Consider the following 23952-nt stretch of genomic DNA (forward strand, 5'->3'; position numbering starts at 1 on the left):
ATCTTAGACTTTCAAAATGGATCTAAACTGGACCATCACCTATAGTTCCACTGAGTTCATTCTCACTGGATCTCTCACATCCAATGCTTACCTCTACTTACTGCCAAATATCTGGTCCTCCAAGCCTATTTGAATTTTCTCTGATCCAGCTTAGTATCTGATCAATCTGATCTACTAAGACTTACCTGCAATACTGAGTTAACATAATAGATATAAAATATTAAAATAAAATAGTGTTAGCAGTATTAAGAATTTGCTGGCCCGATTGACCGAAACCAATCAGTCACACATGTTTAAAGTTACTTCTCCAAGACTTTTCATTGCCTAGGGTTACCTCTCCCTAAGGTTGTCTAGCTTCACTCATTAGGACTTCCATTGTTTGGCTTCACTCATAGGACTTTCACCATCTAGCTTCACTCACTAGAGTATGACTTCATTCACTAGGACTTCCACCACCTAATTTCACTCACTAGGGTCTGGCTTCACTGACCAAGACTTCACTCACCTAGCTTCACTCACTAGAGTTTGACTTTACTCACCAGGACTTCTACTTATCTAACATCTAGTTAGGACTAGTTACTCAGTAGACTTCTTGCATTCCTAATTTTCAGTTAGGACTTACCTTTACCTAATCTCTAATTAGGGCTGGTCACTTAGTAGACTTCTCACCTGCCTAACCTTCGGTTAGGACTTACCCTTTAGTTATCTAGTCTTAACTAGACTTCTTTCTTCCAAATATCAACGCATGTTTAAATTAACCCATAGTCAACCTGACCTAACATTGGTATATTATCAAATATTGAAACCCTAGAGGTCGATTACACCCACACTTTCCAATGTCTCTCCAAGCGGATCTCCAACAATTTCTCAATCAGACTTTCCAACATCTCTTTGAGAGGTTCTCCAAAAACTTATTACTTGGAGTTCTCCAACGACTCTTCGATCAGATCTCCAATGAATTCACAATCCGATTCTTCGACGATTTCTCCATCAAAAATCTCTAAGGACTTCTTAGTCAGACTCTCTAGTGTCTCTCCGAGCGGATTAAGTGTCTCTCCGAGCGGATCTCCAATGACTTTAGGACTCTTCAGTGGTTTCTCAGTCAAAATTCTCCAAGATTTTTCAGTCGCATCTCCGCTTCCAACTTCTTAGTTGAACTCTTCAATCGACTCTCTCACGATTCCTCCTCATTCGGATTCACACAATGGATCTGGAATTGGAAAGATCTTTTAGTCAAAAGGAAGGCCTCTCGATCCATTCCAAGTAAAAGTCAGCCTCTTGGCCCATCACAAGTAAAAGTAAACCAAGAAAAGGCACCATCACTTGTTCGTCTTCTCCGACTCGAGCAACTCCTCCCATACTTTGTGCAGATCAATGAAATTCAAGGAGGTATCGAGAGGCAGATGTTCATCCTGTGGATCTGTCGAACAATGCCCTCGAAGCCTTGTCAGAGCCTCTTCCACACTTGGACGCCTAGTAAGTCGAAGAATTCCTCCGATGGCAAAATGTCTTGCTTGTAGCTTGCCTGATGCTCTTTCTCTCCAGCCTTGTAGGCCGCTAGTTTGGCCCGCTTGATCTCAAGCTAAATGGTCACCGCTCCTAGGCTCTCTATCGCCTCAACGGCCTGCTCATTCAACGTCTCCATCGCCTCAAATGACTTAGACAACTGAGTCTGCAGTTCGGCGATGGTGACTTTCTGACCGGCAATTTTGACTTCTTGCAAAGCCACCTGCAATGCCAATCACTCGCGCTCTTCCTCAAGAGGAGCCACTCTAATTTGAAAGAGCTCTTGTTCTCTGCTAGTAGCTGCCTCCGAGTACAAGGAAGATGGTCGCCCAAGCCGCTTCAAGTTCTTCTCTCAGGCGAGCTGATAAAGCCGCTTGAAGTTAAGATTCTTCTACCGCTCGGGCGGGTTCAACTACTCGGGCCTCCAAATTATCCACTTGTTGCATTGATTGGATGTGCTTCACCAATGGTGGCAACCCATTGTGAATCTGCAAATGCTCCCAAACTGAAACTGACTGTACCCAAGGCTACCCTAATAAACACAATCTTGATTGGGTTGTACATTCATTTCTCAAAAAAAACTAAAAAATAAAAAAAAATAATAGTTCAAGTTGCAACATCGCATAAACCCAATTAATCAAATCAACACGGAGATCTAACACTAATCTTACAGCAGCGTCAGAATCGATTGACGTACTTGTCCTTACGGGATCAGCTTCAACGGTCGAATCATCACATTATCTTCGTGGTCCAGAATCTGCCAAACATCAAATTAATTAGTTGACCATAATCACACTATAATCCTTTTTAATTAAACAAATAAATTAATTAAGATCGAGAGGTAGCTTAATCACATGACAGTGGTAGAAGTAGCCGGGCTCCGCCGTCGCATCGAACGGGTAAGCTTGATCCGTCTCCGCGATCCTAAACTTGGCCACGATCGTCGTCATCGTCGACGGCGGCATCTTCGCCACGTTCTTCCACGTCCTCTCGTACTCCGGCGGGTACGTCACGCTGCCCACCGCGTGCGCCGCAATGTCGCACGCCACCGGATCCGATAGCCTCTGCATGCACGCCGTGAAATTGCCGACGTCCACCAGCTCTGTCGTCCTCACAGCTTGAAACGTCGCTAGGTGGAGGTGCAGCGGGTGGTTGTCGCCGGTCAGGTTGATGACGTGCCACACCTCCGTGCTTCCTGTTTTCGGCGTCTCCGTCGCCGGATCCGTCACGTTCTTCCCGTTGATCAGCAGGTGCGTGGTGTGCCCCGATTGGAAGTACTCGTAGAAGGCGATGTACCGCGTCGTCGTCGCCTCGCCTTCGATTGGGGTCGCGTAGTCGATCAGGCTCGTTGGTGATATTGGTGCTCTGTTCGCCGGAGGATCTGTTGGAGTTTGCCGGATCACGAACTTCATGACCCGACCCAGGTCGGTGTCCTCCACCGCCGTCCCAGTCGGGTACGGATATGGTGCGTGGTTCAGCAGCTCGATCTCCGTCGCATCTGTCGCCGAGAAGTCCACGATCACATCGAAAATCTCGGCGACGGACAGCAGAATTGATCGCGTGGCCACTGGCTGCGTGAGGTAGGATCCGTCGGAGCCGATCACGAAGAAGGGGAGGCGGCCTCCGGAGAGCGTCAGGTTGTAGTAGCGCGCGTTACTGATGTTCATTATGCGGAAACGGTACCTGCGCCGCCGGACCGTCAGGTACGGCCATGCCTTCCCGTTCACGGTGATTACTTCGCCGAAATACTCCGCCCGCCACTGCGGGTGCGCCTCCGGCACCGAGCCGGTGGCGTTCATGTAGATGGAGCCGTCGGTGGCGAAGATCCGATCCGCGATGACGAGCTCCAGGTCGAAGCTGCCGTTGGGGAGGTCGAACCGGGCCTCCCGGAGAGGGTCTCGGATGATGTAGGCGCCGGCAAGGCCGGCGAGGATGTTGACGCGGGTGAGGCCGAAGGTGTGGTCGTGGTACATCAGGTTGCCGGGGCCCTGGACATTGGGGTACAAGTAGTCGGGCTTGGTCCAGTTGGGGCCCGTGTCGGCGAAGCCGGCGGTGAACCAGGCGTCGGCGTAGCCGTCGTCAGCGGGGGCGACGACGCCGCCATGGAGGTGGACGACGGTCGGGACACCGACACCGTGGCGGGGTCTGGCGACATGGATGGTGGGATCCCAGGGGAGGATGTGAGTGGAGGGGAGGTGGTTCTCCCACGTCACCCAGAGCGGCACCGCGTGGAGCGCCTCGATGGTCGGCCCCGGAAACGTGGCGGCCGCCGCCGTGGTCCCGAAGGCGAAGACGGTGGTGTTCGGCATGTCGCGGTGAAATTTCTAACAGTGAAGAAAACAAAAATCCACCCAATTCAAACACAAAAAAATTCTGAGGAAAATCTGGAGATCGATCGATAGATCTTTCCACATACCCATGTAGTCTGATACATGCCGATGGTTAGATTCACGGGCGTCGGCCGAGAATCGGACAGGGAATAGCCATAGATTTTGGGGATCGACGGGAGCTCGTCGACATACAAAGTCAACGGCGCTTGCAATCTTTCCACCACTTGCTCGATGAGCTCCGGCAATGGCGGCGTTGAATCCTCTGCAAAGGCGCCATCGATCAGAAGCAGAAGCAGGATCGAAGGGAGAAGCTTCATGGCCCCAAAACACTCTGGCAACAAGGAAGCAGAAGAGAAAAGAAAAGATGAAGAAAAAGTATCCATGATATGAAGAATCTGTTTCCAAGGACATGAAGACAATGGGAAGAACACATTTTACTGAAACTAAAGCAACTTTTTGAGATCTAGCACTATTTGCCGGAAAGGAAGAAGTAAGAGATGGGAAATTAACCTGAAAGGGGGAAAATGCTCGCCAGGCTTGCGATGAAATGAAGGAAGCTAATTTGTAGTCAACGTGAGCTGAGATGGGAAGAGGTGGAATATATTTTAAGGGTTGAGGGAAGTCACGAGTGTCTCGCAAGCAGGTCCTGGATGGTTTTGGGTAAATGCACAGAACAGACCAGACACTGTTATTCTAAAGAAATAGAGAGACACAAGGGCATCCATTGGTGGATATCTTCCCAAAATAATGGCATAGCGTTTTTCAAATCCCAAGATAACATTTAGCATATTCAAATATTCCTTCCGAGTTGAACATATACGGGCAACGCTTCAAATATCCATTTGCTACAACGGATATTTGAAGCGCCGCCCTCGTTAACTCACGCAGTTAGATTCATATAAAAGTGTTGTTAATAGATCCTGAGTCGATTTCTAATAGATGTTAAATGTGTTATTGGTTACCGTATTCTTTTTTTTACATGTGCTATTATTACTGAGTGAAATCTTTCATTATTTATCTCCCTTCTAGAATAGGAAGGCCGCCATGGAGAAACCTCTGAGATGAGTATTTTACCTTTTGCTATTAATGGATATTTGAAGCATCTCCTTACATGTGTTGTTATTGTTATTGTTAGCAGAAACGAAACTAGTCATTTTATTAGGGAGGGGTTGACATTTTTTTATTTCAAGATTATTAAAATATTTCCTACCCACAAATATCAATATTATTAACAACAACAATAATAATTTAGTGTACCAAACTACAAGTAATAAGAAATTTTTAATTCAAAATAAATTACCTGAGAATTAAAATGACTAGAATCTCAACATTTTCGACACTTTATCTACAGTAAATTCTGCAACAATCAATTTTGCACAAAGAAAATGCTAAAAAAAACTTTATTAATTATAAAGTAGCTATCATAGTGTGTGTATATATATATATATATGAAATATTATTATTTATTTACTTTTTTACTACAAGTAGACATTTTAAGTTGTACTCGATGTTTCTTTATAATTTTAAAGTCATTAGTAACTGAGTCAATGCAGAATGTTTGAGTAATTTTCTTTTCAATGTACATTAATAATAAGAGCCAAAAATTCATTTCCATTTTATTTCATAATCATGTCTTAATAATTTTCATTGGTGAAAACATATGTTGCTGCTGTAGAATTGGAAGAGTCAAAATAAATCTAATTAATCTATCCACAAGATAGTAACTCTCTATTTTTTCCATCTTCGACAAGATTTGGCATAATTTTAAAAGTGTTTTCACATTCTGAAACTAGTATTGTGCCGAATATTAAGCTCAAAAAGTTCTATTTGATATTTTATATGCAATTTCTCTTGATTAGTGAAATCATTGAGATAAAACTTTTCGACAAGTCTATAAATATCATCAATGTTTGTATCCATTTCTTGGATCCAAAACTGAGTTGAGTCGGAGCAATTCTACTACATTTTCATCAAACCGATAATTCATCCATTGTAATATAAAATCTATTGTGTTAGTGAATATATCAATTAGATAATGATACTCTAAGTTGATATTTTTTTCTTTATGAAGTCATCCTCTACCTGATCGACAAGGAGAGTTTATATTCAGAATATGTATATCATGCTTACTATAGAAACTCTTCAATTTATTAAGTAAATTATCCCAACCATCCTCTCTGAATTTTTGGAGAAGTTCTTTTGTATTAGCAACAACATCCATGGCATTTACTATGTCTTGAGACTTGAATTATAAAATTCTACAAAGATCATCAACCATTTCCAATAACCCCAGCATGAAATGCAATATAAAAACAAACTCAAATAATGTCATCATATCGTAAGCTCCATCAGCTATTGTTTTAATAGATAAACTACATTTATCATTAATGATTTTATTAGTATTAGCCCTAGTACCAATTATGACATGATTGTAAATGGCTCATTTTGTATCATATATCATTATTAATAAAAAAAAACAAAGTTAGTTATTATATTTATTTCAGTTCAGTGTCAATTGAATAAGTATAATAATGTCCTTGGGTAGTAGTTTCTTATTTATAGTATATCAATTGGTTAAATTGATAGTGAGATATTGTAGAGAATACTACTCTTAACTATTCCTAATCGAGCATTAATATACAAGGACAATATTAATTCGTTGAGACTAGCATGTAGGTCAACGAATGACTTGATCTCACAAGTCATATGAGATATCAGGTTGACACATAGGTATATATTAAAGAATATATACTGAATGACCCGCCATGAGAATATTTCATGGATCGTTATATGAGTGTCATAAACATTCTCATGTGACTATTGGTATGAATAGTCCTCAGACCTGAAGTCACTATGGTTCCCTACATAAGGAGTTGTGTACTTTGGTATCGGCAAACACCACTTGTAACAAGGTGGACAATAAAGTCGATCACTGGGTATGCAATGAATTATACGGAGGGATGTGAGTGATGTAGATGAGATCTATCCCTTTCATATGACGGAAGCGATATCTATGGGCCCCTTGATTAGTAGGACATAAGAAAGCATGGTCATGCATAAATAATTCAATATGAGATATTGTGCTTATTTGATTAAGTGTGTCTACTTAGAGATCAAGAAATACAAAGGTTGATAAGAGGATGACACGGTCTATGCCTCATTGATCAATCTAGATATCAAGGATAGAGGGACCAAGTCATACAAGATAATAGCCACAGACAGGTTAGGTCAGATCTTGACCTTCTCGTCACTTGGGTAGCAATGATGTCTTGCTAGATGTCACTCATTGCTTATGTATCTAAATGTTGATTTGGGTACATTGCCAACATTACGAGAACCTATTAGGTCACACACAAAGAACAAGTAGATTTGGAGATGGGTTCATATGATGAATCATTGGATTAAGTCTAATTCGAATTGGACATATTGAGTTGGACTCAATTGGATCTAATTGTTGGATTAAATCCAATTCAAATTAGACTCAAGGAGTCAATTTGAATTAATGAAATAGTCATTCATTGAATTTGAATTGCATGAAGATTAATTGAGTAAGACTCGATTGAATTAGACTTGAGTTAGACTCAAGTGAATTAGACTTGAGTTAGACTCAAATGAGGAGACTTGAGTTAGACTCAAGTGAGGATTAATGGAGATAATTATTAAATTTTGAAATTTAATTATTCATTTCATTCAATTTTCGAAATTGATTTGAAATAAGGAGTTACACTCATTTGAAATGAGGAGTTATAAGTGTAATCCTTAATGGAGTGTAAATGCTCATTAAGACCATTAATGCTAATTAAGTGTTTTCATTGGATGAAAATACTTAAGAAATTTCCTCTTCATTTTGGGTTGTTCTTCATTCTCATTGCTCCTCTCCTCTCTTGGTCGAAATCCACTCCATAGGTTGCTAGCACAACCTTTCTCCATCTTGTGAGTTTGTGAAACAAACGAATGCTTGTTCGTGTGGATACCGTAGAGGCACGAACGTGAGATCGTGGTGTGATATGAGCTGTTGGGAGTCCGTGAGCACGACCAAAGGTATAATCTCTCATGCTATATTAGAAAACTTAGTATATGTAGGAATTTCTCTTTCCCTTCGCATGGATCTTCTGGAAGAAATATGTTTTTCCTCTGCGCGTTTGCATATTTAGCAACATATTTCCTTACATATTTCATTTAAAATAAGAAGAATAGGATCAAATAAGTCAAGTAAGTTACGAAGTGACCTCAAGTGAGATCCCCATCGTGTATCCTCGGGATATTGAAAACTCCCAACTTGATTTTTCCTTTTTTCCAGTTTCGAGCTCATTTATAGATATTAATTTAGCAATTTGGGTGGCATGAGCCATTCATAACTTATCATGTCACTTAGACTAAGAGTCCACCAAATTTATGAAGGTTCAAAATGAAGCGATAGAGGGGAAGGGGGAGGGGGGAGGAGGGTGAATATCGCTCGTTAAAAACTTTTTTTTTATCAAAACAAATAGATCAAAGTAAAGCAGCAGAAACAAAAAGAGTAATAAAGATGACTCAAATGGTTACTTGGTTTGGAGCTTATGTCGACTCCTACTCCAAGACCTGCGATCCTTGATCGCACTGTTGGGCGATCCACTATGATTATTCTTTTTGAATTCTTCGGAAAGAAGCAATGTGTACAAATGCAAGTAGAAGATAGTAACAAACTACAATCTTCTTTCAAATTAAATACAATGCAAGCTTGAATAAAATATACCGATAAGAATAGTGATGAAGGTCGTCGGTACTTCATTGGAGTAGTAGCTTGCTTGAAGATGAGTAGCAAAGCAACATGAACGAGAGCTTTGGCACAGAGTGAATTAGAATTTGATTGACTATCTCAAACCTCGAGCTCCCCTTTTATAAGTCGTGTTCGGTCGACTGATCCTTTTGGTCGACCGATCATCGTATCGGGCGACTGAACACTCGCCCTTCCTTCTTCGTCGAGATCCAATCTTCACGTAATTAAGAGCATTAATTGTTTGATTGACTGATCACCTTATTTGGTCAACTGAGCAGAGCACTTTCCCTATTCGCCAAGATTTAAAATTAATTCACCATTAATGCTTTTATTATTTGGTTGACCGATCCCTGTGTTCGGTCGATCGATCAACTTGACTTCCATTTTTTACTTTGGCTCATTCTGATAACTGCTTTGTGTCAACTTGGTTTGGTTGACTGATCTATAGGCTTGGTCGACCGATCAGAACGATTCCTGAAAAATAGTCTTAAACAAAATATTCCTATAAAATAAAGTGAGAATAGCAATATAAGATGCATGAATTGTAAATGATAGTAGAACTATCATGATTTCAACTTAAAACCTTCCCGATTTCTTTAGTTAGATCAATGACTTAGGGCTTGTTCCTTTTCGAAATACGACCTCACTGTCGCTCCTCTCCAGTTGATTACCTCAACTTACCTGCCAAACATTGGTCCTCCAGACTTGTTTGGACTTTGCCACTTAGCATCGGATCGGCTCACTAGGACTTCCTCTAGATCTTTGGTCCTCCAGACCTATCGAGTTTCCCTGCCGAGTGTCGAGTCCTCTCGACCCACTTTGACTTCCTGTCTGGCTTCCACGATCTGCTAAGAATTTTTTGGTCGAGTAAACATCCTATACATTTAGTTAACTTGTTAGATGACAACAAGATTTAACTCGAACCTTTGACAACATTAAAACTCAGGTTCAATTCTGATGCACCCTATATCAATAATCTTCCCTTTTTGATGTTTGACAACCAAAGTTCATAGTTAAACTTATAACATATGCAAAGTTAAGTAAACAAGCATTTAACTTAAGTCTTCCCCTAAGTTTGTTACCACCCCTTGAATTTACTATCTCTTCTCTTTTGTTATAAAATGGGTAATATTATAAATATTCCAAACAATCTAAGATATAAGAGCATCCACATCAGTTTCCCTATCACTATATCTAAAATTTAGGGTAAATAGCTCACTATATTAAATTTAGATAATCATTTTTCACTACACACTACATCAATTACCCTAAAATTTTCATTATCTTCAATTTTTTATTATTTTCTTCTCTTTCTTCTATTTTTTATTATTATATTTATAGAATGAGTGGAAGGAGAGAGAATGAGTACTGAAAGGAGAGAGATTGAAAAAAAATATTATTATATATTTAGGGTAGAGTTTTCATTCTCTAAATTTAGACAATTACTATTCATCAAATCTAAATTTAGGGAATAGATAGAGTAGTTGATGCAAATGTTTTTTTAACTACCCTATCCAAAATTTAAGGTAAAATCTTTGGATATGGTAGCTAATGTAGATGTTCTAAGTTTTGGAGTTTAAAATTACTTAAATGATATGAAAAGATATTATTTGAAAATTTCAAAGAAAATATGCAAAAAATACTTACTTAATTTTTTTTTGCAAGATTTCTAATAAATAAATTTTGAAAAGTAGATTTTTGAAAATAATTTTAGAATTGATGAAAATATTTAAATAAAAAAATTAAGTGTTTTGAAAATAAGAGCAAGTAAAAAAAATATAAGTTTTTAGAAAATAATATTTTGTAAATAATACATCAAATAATATTAAAAAAAGTAGATCTTAAAAATATTTTGTAAAGAGAAATTTTAAAATATAAGGTTGAATATAAGTGGAAAAATTGAAGTTCAAAGTAAGAGAAATTTTGAAAACTATAACTAAAAGAAAATATTTTTTGTTTTGTTTTGTTTTAATTTTTTAAAACATTTTGAATAATAAAAAAAATTAGTGTAAGTTGAAATATTTAAAATTTCTTAGCCTTGAAAAAAAAATTAAAAATGATATTTATTTCTTATAAGTCTAAGCATGGTTTGAAAAATAATGTCTTTAGTATGAAATGTCCAACCTTCATAGTTAGCTGAGTACCACAAGATAACAGCTGCTGATTCAGGTTCATCAATTTGAGCTTTTGGTTTGACTAGTTTGTTACTAGTCAGATTATTGAAATTGATTAATGTATTTTATTTAAAACCCAAATTATAGCGATACACTGATATAAGTATATGAAATCTTAGGCTAAGTTCTAAGCATCTCACACCGTTCTATGTTTAAAAATATACAAGCAAGGTATCCTAATATGCTTATGAGATGTTGGCTGTAAAACTATAGGAGCATGCAAGTCTATGGTAAATCCTAGGTTACTCAGAAAGATAAAATATTTTAAAAGCTATTTTAAAAACAAAGTTTTGAAAGAGGTATTTTGAAAATACGTTTTGAAAAACCTAATGATTTTGAAGAAAATTATAAAATATATTCTATAAGACACATGTAGAAATCAAAATGGCAAATAAAAAGTTACAACTAATAAGTACCAAATCAAAATACAACCATAGTTATAATGTCTACATAGTCAAATACATAAGGTTAAGAATCAGATGGAGGTGGTAAAGGATTGTGCATAAAGCAAAAAAGTCAAACACCTTGTGCCTCCAATGTATTGACTCGTTTAGTTATGTCTTGACGAAACCCTGCTAGCTGCCCCGGAAATATAGTTTGAAGCGAGTCGAAACGATCAAAGATGTCATCACACAACTGACTGAATAGATCTCTAGATTGTGGAGGGGTTGTAGACAATGCCCCCTGGGCTGCATCAAAATATGGAGTCTGGGGAAACTCTAAGGACAAAAATGGAACAAAGGGCTCCTCAACAGTGATAGGAACATCCTCAATATCAAACATGTTGGGACCGAAAAGTAGCTAGAGGGGGGGTGAATAGCTCGTCGCGTGCTCGTTGCTCGGCGTTACTCGGCGTTGCTTGTTTCTTCAAAGATGTGCAGCGGAAAATACAGAAACAAACCACACAACGTTAACAAGGTTGGTTTACTTGGTATCCACCTCACAAGAGGTGACTAGTCCAAGGATTCACACCTACACACACACCCTCCACTAATAAAACTCTCCTTTATGGTAACTACCAAGGGCGGAGAAGCCCTACAAGACTCAATACAAGAAGAAAGGGAAAGGTAATGAAATACAAGCTTACAAGCTTACAATGAGAGCAAAATCCCTAACCCTAGTTTCTTCTTCTTGCTTTGATCCGCCTCTTGACTTGGAAGAACCTCCAAGAGCCTTCAAGAACTGGCGATCTCGAGCTTGAGAAGAGCTGTGGAGAAGCTGGTGAAGATCTGAAATGAATCGGTGAAGAGATGCCGCAGCCATCGCACGCCTGCAGCTCAAATACGATGCAACGGTCGGATCCCGATCGATTCGAAAGCTCCCAATCGATCGGGGAGGCTTCGGATCGATCCACGGATCGATCCAGAGCGCCTCTGTGCTCTGGAGAAAATGCCTGGATCGATCTACGGATCGATCCAGCGCTTATCGCGCGAACCAGCAGCGTCCTAATCGATCGGTTGATCGATTGGGACCTCTAGATCGATCCACTGATTGATCCAGAGGCTCTCTGTTCGCTGGGAAAGGCCTGGATCGATCCACTGATCGATCCAGCTCTTGGTTTTTGCCCAAAACCAAGTCTCAAGCTTTTCAAACCAACATTCGGTCAACCTTGACCTGTTGGTATATCATGCCTAGCATCTGGTCACTCCCTTGACCTGCCAAGACTCCCCACCAAGTATCCGATCACTCCCTAAGACCTACTTGGACTCTCACCAGATGTCTGGTCAACCTTGACCCATCTGGATTTCTCTTGCCTGGCTTCACTCACCAGGACTTTCCCAATTGCCTAGCTTCACTCACTAGATCTTTCACCTGGCTTCACTCACCAGGATTTTCCTCCAGCCTAGCTTCACTCACTAGGTCTTTCACCTGGCTTCACTCACCAGGATTTTCCTCCTGCCTAGCTTCACTCACTAGGTCTTACCTTCTGCCTAACATCCCAGTTAGGACTTCCCAATCAAGTATCCGGTCATCCTTGACCTACTTGACTCTTCTTCAATCAACCTTGCATTGTCAAATATCGAAACCCAAACCAAGACTCAAGCTTGGTCAACCAGATTAACCTTGACCTGAGGGATGTTGCACCAACAAAACACTGCCGGAGCAAGCGACATAACATGGATGAGTGTGCTTGTAAACCAAGCCCTGAGAACTAGCTTTAATCCTAGCCAAGGACATTTAACGGAGGCCAACTAGGTTAAAATTAGATAGCTCTATCAATTCCCCATGCACAACCTCTACCCCTAAAGAAGTTATGAAAGCGGCAAGGATGTGACAATGAACCATATGTACTTTAAACGAAGTCCTATAGCCAAAGTGGTAGATAATGGACTTAAAGATCCAATACCCAAAATCCAAATCCAATTTATGCTTAAGTACATACATTAGAAAAAGATGAATTGGATGTAGGATTGCTTGATCTCTGGAAAAAAGAGGATGAATACAAGAGATGACTATTTTGTAGAGTGTATTGTCGTTTGGACTAAATGATACTGATGACATCTTCCTTGGTTAAGAACCTTGGAAGAAGTTGACATACATGTTAAGAGTCAAATGGAAAAATGGGGCAGGTAAAGAGTCAGGATTAGATGGATATGGAAAAATTCAATTAAGGGAGGGGTGCATGCGTAAGAAATGAGAAAATATGTCAAGATCAAACGACATATCCCTTGAAGCAACTCTAGTTTTAAAGTGATGAGCAACAATCTCACACAAATTATGATAAAATTTAGTACAAAGTGTGGGATGGTATGCGTGTTTACAAAGAACTAGGCTATATAAGGAGTAATGTTGGATGATATCAACTATCTCAGGACAGTAGGTTTGGTAGAAGGGTAGATCAAGACACCTAATTCATACAACTAAAAGGTTGTGTTGCTAAAAGATTGATGTAGGTGTTCTGTAGAAAACTTAGGGTCTTGACTGGGATTAGAGGAGCTAGCCTCTTTTTAGGCAATTTTATGAAATTTTTCGCTACAATAATAAAAATAGTGAGTATAAGTAAACTAAGCTTAAAAGAAAAAATGCTTTTAAATCATCACGAGGCATGATCCTAATTTGAGGAAGGTTGTAGGCGGTGAAATGTAGGCTCAGGATCGTGGAAGGCAGAGAGAGAGATGAAGGTGAAAAGAGGATTAGTGAGACAAAGCTTCTGCCTGAGCATTGGTTATATAGACCTCGATCGGTCGACCGATAAAGAGTTCGGTCGACCGATCCCTTAAAAACACTGAGTTATCACCGATCAGAAGAAGGTGATTGATTTTTGGTCAACCAAACCGAGTTTTCGATTAACCAATAAATTGATGATAGACAAATATTTACATATTCAATGAGATTGAAGTTAAGTTATCGTTCGACAAAAAAATTGAGGATAGGTTTATTAGTTTCCGACATATACACCGAGTTCGGTCGACTGAACTGAGCATTCGGTCGACTGAACCAGATTTTTTTTTAAAAAAATTAGATTTTTAAGATTAAGTTAATATTAGTGGCAACATTATTATTATTATTGAATTAATATTATTTATTAATTAATTTATGTTTTACAAATTTCAAGTTTAATGGTAAAGATAATTTACTAATTCATTAAGGATTAAGTTGATTTTAAAATTAATATCAATTTTATTTTATTTAAGGTTTAAGTACTTAATTTGTTGTAAGTAATTAAAGATTAATTATGTAAATTAAGTTAAACTTATTTAGTAATTAATTAGTGATTTTAACTTTAATTGATTAATCATTTAATTTATAGTTGATTTAATTTTCTTTTATGTTTAAGTTTACTGATGTGGATGCAGCTTGGGGCGTAGGAGTGATTAGGGAGAAAGGGAGGGGCAGTTCGGTCATTTGCAAGATTAGGACTTTGAATTTATAAGATGCATTGTTCACGGGGAAGAAGGGGGCTCATTTTTTCTCCGCCGCCGAGCTCACACGCGGGGAAGGAGTCCCTTCTCTACGCCGGCGTCGCCCAGGAGCTTAGTCGTCGCCTCCGGCAGCCACCATTGATGCCTCCAGCGGCCGACGTTGCCCCCGGCAGCCACCGCTGCTGCCTCCGGTGGCTCGCGCCACCTCCGGCAGCCACTACTACTGCCTCCAATGGCCCGCGTCGCCTCCTGCGGCCATAGTCGTTGTTGCCTCCAGCGGCCGGCGTTGCCTTCGGCAGCCACCGCTGCTGCCTCCAGTGGCCCGCGCCACCTCCGGCAACCACCGCTACTACCTCCAGTGGCCTGCGTTGCCTCCTGTGGCCATCACCGCTGCCTCCAGTGGCCGACGTTGCCTCCAGCAGCCACTGCTGCCTCCAGTGGCCCGCGCCACCTCCAGCGGCCACCGCCTCTACCTCCAGTGGCCCGCGCCACCTCCGGCGGCCACCGCCTCTACCCCCAGCGGCTAGCGCCGCCTCCGGCGACCACTGCCTCTCTCTCTCTAGCGGTCAATGCCGCTTCCGGCGGCCATGACAACTGCCCACTGCCGCCTCTTCCCGCATCTAGCGTCGTACAGCGGCTACTGTCGTCTCTCCCAGCAGTTGCCACCACTTCTTGTGGCCTTACAGGCGACTCTAGCGTACCCATAGGCGACTCCGATGACTCTACAGTCGGTGCCCACTGTTTGCTGCGCAGATCTGACCATTGTTGGATGTCAACCATCGAGCCATTCTATTTCGTTTCGTATCGTTATCATGCTTGTGAGTTATTAGTATTATCCGGCCTGCGCGCCGTTGTCGCATTCCGGCTTGCGAGCCGAGGTCATATGCCGGCCGTGTCTCCATCGTATTTCGATTGTGTGCCACCTTTAGATCCAGGACGTATTCGGCTCCATGTCGTCACCTCCGGACCTCCTCTTCAGTCGGCTCAAATGCATACACTATTCCGGGTCACAACGACTCTATCAGCTTCACTACCAGTTCACCGAGGGTGCCCCCCCAGGGCCAAGGTACGTCAATGTACTTATCTTGCATTTAGTTAGTTGTTCTACTATTATTCGGCCACTCATATATCCGTGGAATCTGCTTTGAGCATCAGGATACTAGAGACCGGGGCAACCCGGTCGCTGGCTGCAGGTAGCGTTGACTGGAGGACTTCGTATGATTTGGTCAACGCAGAAGGCAGCTCACCACCCGAGTCAGGGAGATGCGGTCAATATTCCAGACACATCATTCTGGCATCCCCGTCTTCCCAGATTCCCGACAGGATCAAATTGGCGTTGTCTGTGGGAATGCACCTAATTTGGAACGTGAAGATGGGTGATGCCGGAAAATTCTACCATCCTCATGACCTCGATAGGTTTCGACAAATGTGTCATTCTCCTCACTCCACGGGTATTCAGGAGTCGAGAAATTGAGTCAGATCTTCTACTGGTCGGCAGATCAGTTTTTGCGTTATTTTTTCTCTTTCAGTTATATGATCTGCCCTAGTTCCTCGATCGAAGACCTCGTGTCGATCGACCGGACGTATATTAGCCGAGCCACGGGCTCGATGTCGAAGACCCCGTGTCGATCGGCCGGGCGTATATTATCTGAGCCACGGGCTCGATGTCGAAGACCCCGTGCCGATCGATCGGGTGTATATTATCCGAGTCACGGGCTCAATGTCGAAGACCCTGCGCCGATCGGTCGGGCGTATATTAGTCGAGCCACGGGCTCGATGTCGAAGACCCCGCGCCGATCGGCCGGGCGTATATTAGCTAAGCCATGGGCTCGATGTCGAAGACCCCGTGCCGATCGGGCGGGTGTATATTATCCGAGCCACGTTCTCGATGTCGAAGACCCCGTGCCGATCGGCCGGGCGTATATTATCCGAGCCACATGCTCGATGTCGAAGACCCGTGCCGATCGGCCGGGTGTATATTAGTCGAGCCACGCGCTCAATGTCGAAGACCCCGTGCCGATCGGCCGAGTGTATATTAGTCGAGCCACGAGCTCGATGTCGAAGACCCCGTGCCGATCGGTCGGTTGTATATTAGCCAAGTCACGGGCTCGATGTCGAAGACCCTGTGCCGATCGGCCGGGCGTATATTATCCGAGCCACGGGCTCGATGTCAAACATCCCTGCCGATCGGTCGGGCGTATATTATCCGAGCCACGGGCTCGATGTCGAAGACCCCGTGCCAGTCAGCCGAGTGTATATTAGCCGAGCCACGGGCTCAATGTTGAAGACCCCGTACCGATCGGCCGGGCGTATATTATCCAAGTCACGGGCTCGATGTCTAAGACCCCGTGCCGATCGGCCGGGTGTATATTATCTGAGCTGTGAGCTCATTGTCGAAGACCCCCGTGCCGATCGGCCGGGTTTGAGTTATACTTGAAGACCGTCGAGCGGCGACGTTAAACGCAAGAGCCGAACCGACGACTATAAATACTCGGCACGAAGACCGTCGAGCGGCGACATTAAATACAGAGTCGAACGAACGACTATAAATACATGGCTCGAAGACCGTCGAGCGGCGACGTTAAACGCCAGAATCAAACCGACGACTATAAATACCCGGCTTGAAGACCGTCGAGCGGCGACGTTAAATGTCAGTGTCGAACTGACGACTATAATTACCCGGCTTGAAGACCGTCGAGCGGCGACATTGAACCTCAGAGTCGAACCGACGACTATAAATACCCGGCTCGAAGACCGTAGAGCGGCGACGTTAAACGCTAGAGTCAAACTGACAACTATAAATACCCGGCTCGAACACCGTCGAGTGGCGACGTTAAACGCCAAAGTCGAACCGGCGACTATAAATACCCAGTTTGAAGACCGTCGAGCGACGACGTTAAACGCCAGAGTCAAACCGACGACTATAAATACCCGGCTCGAAGACCGTCGAGCGGCGACGTTAAACCCCAAAGTCGAACTGACGACTATAAATACCCGGCTTGAAGACCGTCGAGCGACGACGTTAAACCCCCGCCTTCACGGACTGGTCCGTCAAATATTCTTTCTCCCCTATTCGGGGTCGAGCTTATCAGAGCATCTATCTCTCCCGTTTGGGGTTGAGCTTATCAGAGCATCTTTCTCCCCCGTTCGAGGTCGAGCTTATCAGACCATCTATCTCCCTCGTTCGGGGTCGAGCGTATTGGATCTCCTATCTCCTCCATTCGGGGTCGAGCGGTCGTCGATGTTCGCGAATTAGCACATCAGATTTCCTATTTTCCTTGGTTGGGATCAAGGCATCATTGCTGGCCTCACACCAGCTTATCAGACCTGCTATCTCCCCCGTTCAGGATCGAGTGTACTTCATTCCCCCGCTCGGGGTCGAGCGGCCTTCATTGGTCGAGGACCTGCTTATCAGATCTCTCATTTCTCCTGTTCAGAGTCGGGCGCTTCTCACTGGTCATAGATCGGCTTATAAGAGCATCTTATCTCCCCCGTTCGGGGTCGAGCTATCTCCGATGGTCGCAAACAAGAGTATCTCCATTGGTTTCGCACTAGAATATCTCACGGGCGATGCACCCGCTCGGCTGGCGACTTTCGCTTCAATGCACCTTCGAGTCACGGGCTACACTGCAGTTCAGTTCACGTGTGATGTATCCGTTCGGCTTACGACTTTCACTTCCGTGCGTTTCTGATTCATGGGCTATACTCTCGTTCAGTTCGCAGGCGATGTGCCGGCTCAGCTCACGACTTTCGTTTCTGTGAGCATGTGATTTTGCGGGATATGCTTCCGCTCCGTTTTTGAGCTCCACTTCCGCCCGACATTGCTTCGTTGCTCACTCGGTATTCGCCTATGCACTCACTTGGCGTTTGGCCGAGAGCTTGCCTGGCAGCCACTCGGTACTATTTTTCGTCGCTCGGTCAACACTTTGGCAACCGCCTAATCCTACGCTTGATCGTCCACTTAGCCACGCACTTGTTTTGCTCGACATCCTCGTGGTCGTCAGTTTATGATCGCCTGGACGACATTCTCTGGGATGCTCGTTCAGCACTCTCATAGTCATCCGATCGGTATTGCTTAGTCGTCCGTTCGGCCAACATTTTATGATCTATTGGGTGATACTTTTTCGATAGACCGCTCGGCGTCTCGCTTGTCGCCCGACCGCTCGATTCGGCATCGGTCCGGTTGTCGATTTGGCATTATTTCTCGTAGTTCGCTCGACATCGCTACCATCTCTCGTGCGACGCTCTCTCGATTACTCGGTTCATATTTTTTCGGTTTGCTGATCGGCATCTTCTCAATCACGCATTCGACTCGATCACCCGTCTTTCTACCTGATCAACATTATCTCTGTTGCCTGGATCGCACTATTTCTCGTCACTCACTCGATACTACTTGAGTCACTCGCTCGGCATCGCCATGGCTACTCGTTCGACATGATAAGACAAGTCCAGTGATCCGATTTCGCGTTTGGTAGCGATTCTATTTCAGGCTTGGTCTAGTCAGTCGGACTCGCGCCTCCTTCGACTAGACTTGAAGGGGAGGCTTGTGATGCGAATGTAGCTTGGGGCGTAGGAGTGATTAGGGAGAAAGGGAGGGGCAGTTCAGTTATTTGCAAGATTAGGGCTTTGAGTTTATAAGATGCACTGTTCATGGGGAAGAAGGGGGCTCGTTTTTTCTTCGCCACCGAGCTCACACGCGGGGAAGGAGTCCCTTCTCTACGCCGGCGCCGCCCAGGAGCTTAGCCGTCACCTCCGGCAACCACTGCTGATGCCACCAGCGGTCGACGTCGCCTCCAGCAGCTACCGCTGCTGCCTCCAGTGGTCCCGCCACCTCCGGCAGCCACCGCTGCTGCCTCCAGTGGCCTGCATCGCCTCCTGTGGCCATCACCGTTGATACCTCCAGTGGCCGGCGTCACCTCCGGCAGCCACCGCTGCTGCCTCCAGTGGCCCGCGCCACCTCCGGTAGCCACCACTGCTGCCTCCAGTGGCTTGCGTCGCCTCCTGCGGGCATCGCCGTTGCCTCCAGCGGCCGGCGTCGCCTCCGGCAGCTACCGCTGCTGCCTCTAGTGGCCCGTGCCACCTCCGGCAGCCACAGCCTCTACCTTCAGTGGCTCGCGCCACCGCCTCTACCCCCAGCGGCCACCGCCTCTACCCCCAGCGGCTGGCACCGCCTCTCTCTCTCTCTAGTGGACAGTGCCGCTTCCGGCGGCAATGGAAACTGCCCACCGCCGCCTCTTCCCGCGTCTAGCGCTGTACAGCGGCCGCCGCCATCTCTCCCAGCAGCTGCCACCACTTCTTGTGGCCTTACAGGCGACTCTAGTGTACCCACAGGAGACTCCGATGACTCTACAGCCGGTGCCCACTGTTTGCTGCGCAGATCTGACCATTGTTGGATGTCTTCCATCGAGTTGTTCTATTTCGTTTTGTATCATTATCATCAGTGGTGGATCCAGGAATTCAATCATGGAGGGGCGGTCGCAATTTGAGCGCGGCGATTTTTTTTTGAACAGTTAATAACTTCTATGTAATTAAAAAAATATTTTTTAAATAACTTGACATACAGGAGAAAAATGTACAATATTATGAAAAAAAACTCGTACAATAATATTAAAATATTAAGGCAGTTTACTAACGAATACGTGACAATTGCATTCTTCAAGACTCCATGCTATGAAAACGCTGTAAAATTGGCTCATTGTCGACAGTATTAAAAACAACTTTCTCGATATAGACTACTAAACTATCATTCATCCATTCATCTCCAATCCTGTTTCGCAAATCTGTTTTGACAATATTCATTGCCGAAAACACTCTTTCAACGGTTGCAGTAGCAACTGGAAGAAGTAAGGCTAGCTCAATCATCCGATAAACCAAAGGAAACACACGGTTCTTCATTGTTTCAATCATTTTCTTTGCAAGAGCTCCCAAATCTGAAATGCCTTCAAACTGTTCATCTGATTTGACATCATCAATATATGTTTCAAACTCTTGTTCAACCAACATACGCTCATTCCAAGAAAAATCATCCTCATAAAAATGAGCCTGACGCACTAACTTCTGTACATCAAATCTAGAGAACGAGTTCCTAGGATCAAGGCATGACATATAAATCAACAAATCTGTAGTTGTTTCGGAGAAACGACTATCCATCTCTTGTAGAATAATATTGATAACCTGCAATTTAAAAATCAAACAACAAAAGTAAAAATTAATAAATATGTTAATGTTTAAAAGAATTTAATTGACGGTAAACAAAAAAAAAGAATTATGAAATTACCTCACAAAAGATTTCAACATGGTAGTAGTGATAAAAATTAACATTTTTCCTATCTCTCTTCAAATGACTACGGTTGTTGATGTTATCTGTCATATTAATTATTTCAATGGAATGAGTGTTACATAACTTTTTCACATCCTCAAGTAAAATATCTCATCCAGAATCTCTCAACTTTTGCAATTTACATTTCACATTATTGATCAAACGCATCGCATTCACAATATTTTGATCTTTCTCTTGTAGAACAGTTGACAAATGATTTGTGATTGCCAATATACGTTTCATCAATAGTAGAATAAACACAAATTCATACATCTCCATTCTTTCAACCAAAGTTCTACTTAAACCCTTGGAAGAACGATCACGATCATCAATCAAATTTTGAAGAACCTCTATAACAGATGGTCACATTTGTTCAATACAACATAAAGTTGAATGATGAGACCCCCATCGTATATCCAGGTCTAGCTAGACTAGTTTCTTGGTTTAGTCCTCTACCAGAACTAATCTCTCCTCTTTCAAGAAGTTTAACTTTTCTGTCATGTTCAAGTTGTCGAAGTTTGTCGGCCCTTTTGCAAGATGATGTAGATATGTTCACAATCGAACCAACAATCCACATGAAATCACAAACATATTGATTTGCTTGAGCAACAGCTACAACCACTAGCTGGAGTTGATGAGCAAAACAATGAACATACAATGCATACGGATTTTCTTTCATTATCAGTGACTTTAAGCCATTAAATTCTCCAGACATATTTGAAGAACCATCATATCCTTGACCCCTCAATCTCGCCACTGACAAACCATACTTAGCAAATAAAGAGTCGATTGCCTCCTTCAAACAAGCAGCTGTAGTTGTTGCAACATGAACTACAGCCATAAATTGTTCAATCACCTCTCCATATTTGTTCACATATCTAATAACAACTGTCATTTGCTCTTTCACTGAACAGTCATGAGCCTCATCAAGTAGTAAAGTGAACCACGTATCTCCAAGATCAACTAGAATAGCATTTGTGGTCTCAACTGCACAAGCATTCACCAATTGCTTCTGAATTTTTGGGACAATCATTTGATTATTTCCAAGTGGATTCATTCCAACAACTGTCGCAACTTCTGGACACTCTAAGCTATACCATTTGAGCAATTTTAAAAAATTTCCTCTATTGGATGATGTCGAAGACTCATCATGTCCCAAAAAAGGCAATCCTTGTAACAACAAAAATTGAATTACTTTTAAAATGGAAGTCAAGCGTTTGCGATAAGCAACTTCAAGCTCATGTTTCCCCGATGAAAATGAATACTCCACACTTTGTCTTTGATTCTTGAAACCCTCAAACTGTATTCTTACCTCATTGTGCGCACTACCAACTCCACCTACATGCTCATTGAATTTTTCAATTGCTTTTTTCCAATTTATGAAACCAGATCTCGTAAACACTTCATCTCCTCCAAACCCTATATTACTAGGTCTAAAAAGATAACACCAGAAACAAAAGGCTACATCCTTTGAAACACTATACTTCAACCAATCACGATCTTTAAACCAAACCTCTCTGAAACATCTATTGTCTTTACCCATTTTTTTTCTTGGAAAATTATGGCCTCGAGGTTGACAAGGGTCAATAGCAACATATTCTTTTCGAATACAATCTCTAGCACCAACATCATATTCTTCAATCAATTTTCGTAAACCAGGATCAGCAACAATTTCTACTTCGCTACTCAGATTTTCAATATTTTCAAATAAAATTTGCGGAGGAGGAGGTGGTGGTGGTTAGGGTGCAGGAGTAGACTCTTCATCCGAAACACTAGACGATTCAATTGAACTCCTAGGCCTCTTTGCAAAATATTTTAACATTTTCTACAAATTATAATGTATGGGAAAAAATTATCAACATAGAGTAATGTGAACAATTTAACAATAACACAATTAAATTATTTAACATCATTCATCGACACAATTCTTTAAAAAAAAATAAAATTAATTTAACATAAATTATCAATATTCACACATTACAATTAATTAGCAGCTAATAAAATAACTAATTATATATTCAGAGTTTATACAAAAACTAAATTACAAATAATCCAACCATTAAATATACAAAATCTAAATTTTCAATTATCCAATAATCAAAATACAAAAAGAAACTAAACATTTAAACAATCAAATTTTTAAATTGTTAATTGTATACATTGTGATCAAGAAATAATCAAACAATTATTAATAAAATAAAATAAAATCCACACCTGAATGAAGGCTGAAGGCTTCACCTTTGGACTTTGGCACAAGTAGATGGATCAAAAGGGTTCCTCCTTTGATTGGCACTCGACACTTGACAGAGAGAAAAAAGCTTTGGGTGTAGGGTTTCAGCTTTACCGCTTTCACGCTTTGGTCACCGCTCGGCAGAGAGCAAAAATAAAGGGCAAGAAATATCATAAGATTTTGTGAGAGATAAATGAAAATATAAAAAATAAATTGAGGAAACTTGTCAACATGATTCACAATTAAAAAAATGGAGGAGAGATAAATAAAAATATATATAAAAAAACCTTTATATATGCTTTATATATGGAAACGTGTGGACCGTGTGGTGATTCACAATTAAAAAAATGAACTGGCTTCGACTCTTCGTTTTCTCCATTTACCATTGGATGCTTGAATTTTTTCTCCGGCCGGCGGCTACTGCGAGCCTGCGGCCTACGAGTGCCTGCGCCCCGATTTTTTTTTTTTGTTCCACCGGCAAGGGGGGAGTGACCGCCGACGTCCCCCCCCGGTAGCGTTGATCGGAGGACTTCGGATGACTTGGTCAACACAGAAGACAGCTCACCACTCGAGTCAGGGAGATACGGTCAACATTCCAGACACATCATTCCGGCATCCCCGTCTTCCTAGATTCTCGACAAGATCATATACAACTGTAAGTTTTAATTAAGTTTTAGTTAAGTTATTGAGTTAAGTTTTAATTTGACTTTTAATTAAGTTATAATTAATTTTTTATTTAAGTTTAAATTAATTTTGGATTAAGTTTTGATT

The 23952-nt window shown here is 42.3% G+C and overlaps 3 protein-coding genes across 4 annotated transcripts; 1 reads left to right on the forward strand and 2 right to left on the reverse strand.

The window, feature by feature from the left end:
• Positions 1 to 2001: 2001 nt before the first annotated feature.
• Positions 2002 to 4486, reverse strand: LOC122009935 (multicopper oxidase LPR1 homolog 1-like). 2 transcript variants are annotated; one of them, XM_042566252.1, is made up of 4 exons: positions 4347 to 4486; positions 3923 to 4167; positions 2361 to 3830; positions 2002 to 2263 (listed from the first exon to the last, which is right to left on the reverse strand). In XM_042566252.1, exons 2-4 carry the CDS (start codon positions 4151 to 4153, stop codon positions 2210 to 2212), a joined length of 1755 nt encoding a protein of 584 aa, XP_042422186.1. In that variant the 5' UTR covers positions 4154 to 4167; positions 4347 to 4486; the 3' UTR covers positions 2002 to 2209. The 2 variants fall into 2 exon arrangements, with proteins under 2 accessions (XP_042422186.1, XP_042422185.1); XM_042566251.1 differs by lacking the exon at positions 4347 to 4486 and having other exon boundaries at positions 3923 to 4247.
• A 10378-nt stretch (positions 4487 to 14864) lies between these two features.
• On the forward strand, positions 14865 to 20118 carry LOC122011117 (proline-rich protein 36-like). Its single transcript, XM_042567546.1, has 3 exons — positions 14865 to 15372; positions 15463 to 15698; positions 19411 to 20118. Exons 1-3 carry the CDS (start codon positions 14865 to 14867, stop codon positions 20116 to 20118), a joined length of 1452 nt encoding a protein of 483 aa, XP_042423480.1.
• A 169-nt stretch (positions 20119 to 20287) lies between these two features.
• LOC122011118 (zinc finger MYM-type protein 1-like) lies at positions 20288 to 22008 on the reverse strand. Its single transcript, XM_042567547.1, has 3 exons — positions 21408 to 22008; positions 21102 to 21301; positions 20288 to 20806 (listed from the first exon to the last, which is right to left on the reverse strand). Exons 1-3 carry the CDS (start codon positions 22006 to 22008, stop codon positions 20288 to 20290), a joined length of 1320 nt encoding a protein of 439 aa, XP_042423481.1.
• Positions 22009 to 23952: the final 1944 nt, after the last annotated feature.

This window comes from Zingiber officinale, chromosome 8A (genome assembly GCF_018446385.1).
Source record: "Zingiber officinale cultivar Zhangliang chromosome 8A, Zo_v1.1, whole genome shotgun sequence".
NCBI classification, from domain to species: domain Eukaryota; kingdom Viridiplantae; phylum Streptophyta; class Magnoliopsida; order Zingiberales; family Zingiberaceae; genus Zingiber; species Zingiber officinale.

Coding starts and splice junctions, on each gene's coding strand:
- LOC122011118 (XM_042567547.1), bottom strand. CDS start 22,008: ATGAATCCACTTGGAAATAATCAAATGATTGTCCCAAAAATTCAGAAG. Junction 21,302..21,407: donor AAGAGGAGAGATTAGTTCTG/GTAGAGGACTAA, acceptor CATCTGTTATAG/AGGTTCTTCAAAATTTGATT. Junction 20,807..21,101: donor CGATGCGTTTGATCAATAAT/GTGAAATGTAAA, acceptor TTTAAATTGCAG/GTTATCAATATTATTCTACA.
- LOC122011117 (XM_042567546.1), top strand. CDS start 14,865: ATGGCCCGCGTCGCCTCCTGCGGCCATAGTCGTTGTTGCCTCCAGCGG. Junction 15,373..15,462: donor CTCTACAGTCGGTGCCCACT/GTTTGCTGCGCA, acceptor GTGAGTTATTAG/TATTATCCGGCCTGCGCGCC. Junction 15,699..19,410: donor GGTGCCCCCCCAGGGCCAAG/GTACGTCAATGT, acceptor TGATGCCACCAG/CGGTCGACGTCGCCTCCAGC.
- LOC122009935 (XM_042566251.1), bottom strand. CDS start 4,219: ATGGATACTTTTTCTTCATCTTTTCTTTTCTCTTCTGCTTCCTTGTTG. Junction 3,831..3,922: donor GCATGTATCAGACTACATGG/GTATGTGGAAAG, acceptor CTTCACTGTTAG/AAATTTCACCGCGACATGCC. Junction 2,264..2,360: donor GCTACTTCTACCACTGTCAT/GTGATTAAGCTA, acceptor GATGTTTGGCAG/ATTCTGGACCACGAAGATAA.